General features: G+C 36.1%; 1 protein-coding gene across 1 annotated transcript in view; it reads left to right on the forward strand.

Annotated features, from left to right (window-relative positions):
• Positions 1-4,074, forward strand: part of LOC102197706 (toll-like receptor 2) — a 9,219-nt gene that overhangs the window by 2,639 nt on the left and 2,506 nt on the right. Inside the window, exon 2 of the mRNA XM_005746998.2 lies at positions 3-47. Within this exon, the coding sequence (XP_005747055.2) occupies positions 3-47 (45 nt within the window). The remainder of the gene's footprint in view (positions 1-2; positions 48-4,074) is intronic.

Raw genomic sequence — 4,074 nt, forward strand, 5'->3', positions numbered from 1 at the left:
AGTGCCACACAGCTTTAGCGATTTCTTTGCTCTGCTTAGGCATCCTGGTGCTGTGTGTGCTCATTGCAGGTCTGTGTTATAAGTTCAGCGTTGTGGGGTTAAACGAAGGTGATCTGGGTGGAGGCAAATGTGATGCCAGCAGTCGAGCAGCCGGAACTGCCGTTCTGACAGAACTTTGTCAAAATCAGGTTGCGGAAAGCGATGAACTCCAGGACGTACCTGGAGTCGCCTCACGACGAAGATCACATTCCAGCGTTCTGGCAAAGTCTGAGAACAGCGATGAAAACATCTGAAACTGATAATAAAGACAATCTATAAAAGGGTTTATACTTACAATTTTGATTGTACAAACACATATTTTACATTTTCTAAGCGCTACAATGTCAGGGACTTTATGCTACAAATATATTTTAAGATTATTATATTGTAGTATGATATTTTAAGAGTATTATCAAAGACAGCATGTCGTATTTTGAATGTAATTTGGTCAATCTTTTTTAAAAACTCAATTTTCTCAAGAATTCCCTTCATTTGACAGTAAAAACAAAGTACAGAAGGGTGCATATGGATCATTTTAGAATCTTTTAAAACTTGCCCTTGTATTTCTGAAATCCTTTTAAAATCTTTCTCTTAACTTGTCATATAAATGTGCTAAAAAATGCTTAGCTCTTTACATAATTTGGGTTTCTGCATATTACTCATATATCTTTCAGTATTGTGCTAATTTAGTTTGAATGTTTCAGGAATTGTTCTTTTCTTTCTTTTGAAGTTTTCTTTCCCTCCATGAATGCGTGTACTCTAGTGGAGGTTGACATAAAAACTAACGAGAGGTAAGTGAGTGGTCTATTACAGGTCATAATGGTTTTATATACAATAAAGATTTAAAAAAGGCAAAATGATCTTTTTGTTTTTGTTCACTGGAATGTTTCAAAGTTATCATAAGTACCAAAACCTGTAACTGACACAAGTTATGTATATGTGAAAAACTCAAACAAAAGTGATTATATAATCAGTTGCACAAGATTTTTGGGCAATGACACATTTTGTGTTGTAATTTTGCCTCTGTGCACCACCGCAATGGATTTAAAATCAAATAAGGCAAGCGTAGAGTTTCAGCTTTAATTCAAGGCTTGAATAAAAGTATCACTTACAGTCGTTTTTATCCAAATTGCCCATTTTCAAAAGAAATTGGAAAAAAATATATTTTTTGTTATAATAAAGATTGTTTTTAATACTTGTATGAAAGTTTTCAGTCAGTGATTGCTGGAAGGGTAGAACACGTTGACATCACCATTTGCTCTGCTTCGCCTTTGGTGCAAGCTACCGTCAGCTGCTTACTGGTTGTGAGTCTCTGCCTTCAGTTTGTCTCCAGTAGCTGAAAAGCATGTAAAATGTAAATATAAGCAGAATGCAGTGATCTGCAAATGCCACAAACCATTATTTTATTTTTATTTTTAATTAATATGAACTGAGGCAAATTGGAAAACTGTTCTGACGTAAGACAAAACAACATTTGCAATTCTTTTTGAAAAACTTGGATCCTCTGCCCTCTCCACTGAAGATGAGAGACTATCCAGCTTCTTATTATTCCCAGTGCAAAACTCTGCATCTCTGACGCTATGTGGATGCATCAATGCATATGGAATTGACATCTTGCACATCTGGAAAGACGTACCACACCTAAAACATAGCAGCAGAGTTTAAGTGCAGTTCAGTCAAACCATTATAAAGGTTAATAAGCAGTTTTTGTGGAGGAAGCTGTATTTCCCTAACAGCATCTTTCCGCAGCAGTGCTCTGCTTTTACTGACCACAACAAATTTTTGTGGAAGTCCACATTAAAACTTTCCCATCATGCAGAAAAAAAAGTAGAACTTGAATTTCCCGTTGTCTAAATGCTGACACGTGTCAGATTCTCTGCTCTTAAAATGTTGCAATCTTGGTCAAAATAAGCAACTTCCCAAGTCCATATTGATATTACTGTTACAGAACTATTTTTAAAGCTTCAGCAAGTGAACAAACACTAACAAACAACAATGAATGCTGATTGTTAGTGTGATTATAAAATTCATTTTCTTTATTTGATCACAGGAGGGCTGAGGTTGGCTGAAAGCTGGCGCTGACACAGATTCATTTTGGATTACTTGCGGTTTATTTAACTTTAGTCCCTCAATCTAACACAATGAACAAGTGCTACAGTCACACTCTTTCAGGCTCATTCTCACACAGGATGGAGTCAAGTCTTTATGACCTAAGCCTAACTGCACCTTTTGTCTTTTTCTTCCCTTTATGTTTTTTGAATATTTAACAATTGTCATTTTTCTTGTGCACTTGAACATAAACACATTTTATTCAAATGCTCGACAAAATATATGAAAGAAATGAGACACCAGAGAAACTAATACCTAGCTTCTGTTCTTCTTATCTCTAATCCCTGCAGGGAAACTGTCACTCTATTTCTCTGTCTCTACTTCTGAATATGGACCAGTGTGAGGCATGAAGACATAATTTAGGCAAACAGAAGTAGTGGAGGGCCCTTACAAAGCAGTCAATATCCTGGCTGTGCAGAAGGAGGACGGGACATTTCACCTGTGAGGAACACAGCAAGATTTATCGAGTTTTTTTTTTCTTCATTTCTCTTCTAAACCCGATTAAACCTGTTTTTAGATCAGTTAATTTAAGAGGTGGGAAGTAACAAAGTCAAAAAATAGCTAGCGAGGAAGAAAAAGGGGAACGAGGGTTTTTTTAAGTGGCAGAAGTGCAACATTTCTATCAGTTCAACAAACATCAGCAAACACACAAACTGTCTGTGTTCAGTTTGTCTCACTGTGTGTTGCTAGCTAAAGGTCCAGCTGCTGTATTTCACAGGCAGAGAAAAGAAAAAGAGCAAACTTCACTCAGAGATGGAGAAAGATGTAAGAGGACAGGACAGGAGAGGTTAGGTTTACAGGTAAGGACTCAGTGACGCTTGATAACCTGCAAATCTAGTGTTGCAGAGATTAATTTGCATTTAAGCTGATTATGCTTAGATACATTCATTGAATTCTGACTTTATATCAACCGTCTAGTATTAAAATAGGTATAAAGTGTATAGTGTCAGTGTAGGAAATGGAGCTAAGCAAAGACATCTGTGAAACATCTGTTGACATCTTGTTGAATTCACTTGTGTGACTCCACAAAGAGCAGAAGGGCTGCTGATCACAGCCTGTATATAAAGAAACTTCTCCGAAGCTCATATTAGAAATTATTGTGAGTTGTGATTCTTTTCCCTGTGCTGATCAACTACACAGATCTTAGGGTTCCCCCATCTGCTGAATCCCACTGTAACCCTTGACTGTGCTCACTTTACTGTTTAGGTGTGGAAGCAAAGTCAGCCTCTACAATGTAGGGAACAGAAAATAGTTATTTTCACTGCGTCTGTCCTAGATAACAGATTCAAGCTGAGTACATCCACTACAATTACAATTTAGATTTGAATAACATTTGTATGCTCATGTATTCATATTATTTTTTAAATATATTAATATAGCAAAACAAAGAAAATGGCTCGTAGAATTGTCCTTAAAGGAGCTACTTTTTAGTTTTACTGTGCATTTTCACTTTTGAGTAAAAACGTTGCTTCAGTACTTTAACTTTTACTGGAGTATGTTTTAACACCTGTATCAGTACTTCTACTTAAGTAAAGAAAGTCTGTACTTTTGCCACCTCTAAATAAGTTTAAACGATGCAATGACAAACAAATAAAACTATCAAAAAAAACTTAAGATTAAATTCATTTTCAAGAATATTTACCAATTCCATTATTTTCTTTTCTTTTTTAAATGCACAGATTAAAGATTTTGTAGAGACTGTAAACATTCCTCAGAGATTTTGATATGACAGCATCAGCTACAGATGTCAACAGAACACATGTATGATGTGAATCTCATATTCCACCACTTCTTAAAGTGTTGAAAACAAGCCTGATATGACATTAGCACCATTTCCCCACCACGTTACTTTATGACATTAGCACGAAGCCTCCAGCTGTGCTCCAAAGCTGTTAGCATGGCTGTTTCATCATTACATTGTGTCAC

The sequence above is a fragment of the Pundamilia nyererei genome, unplaced genomic scaffold (genome assembly GCF_000239375.1).
Source record: "Pundamilia nyererei isolate P.nyererei 1_Seehausen unplaced genomic scaffold, PunNye1.0 scaffold00186, whole genome shotgun sequence".
In the NCBI taxonomy this organism is placed as follows: Eukaryota; Metazoa; Chordata; class Actinopteri; order Cichliformes; family Cichlidae; genus Pundamilia; species Pundamilia nyererei.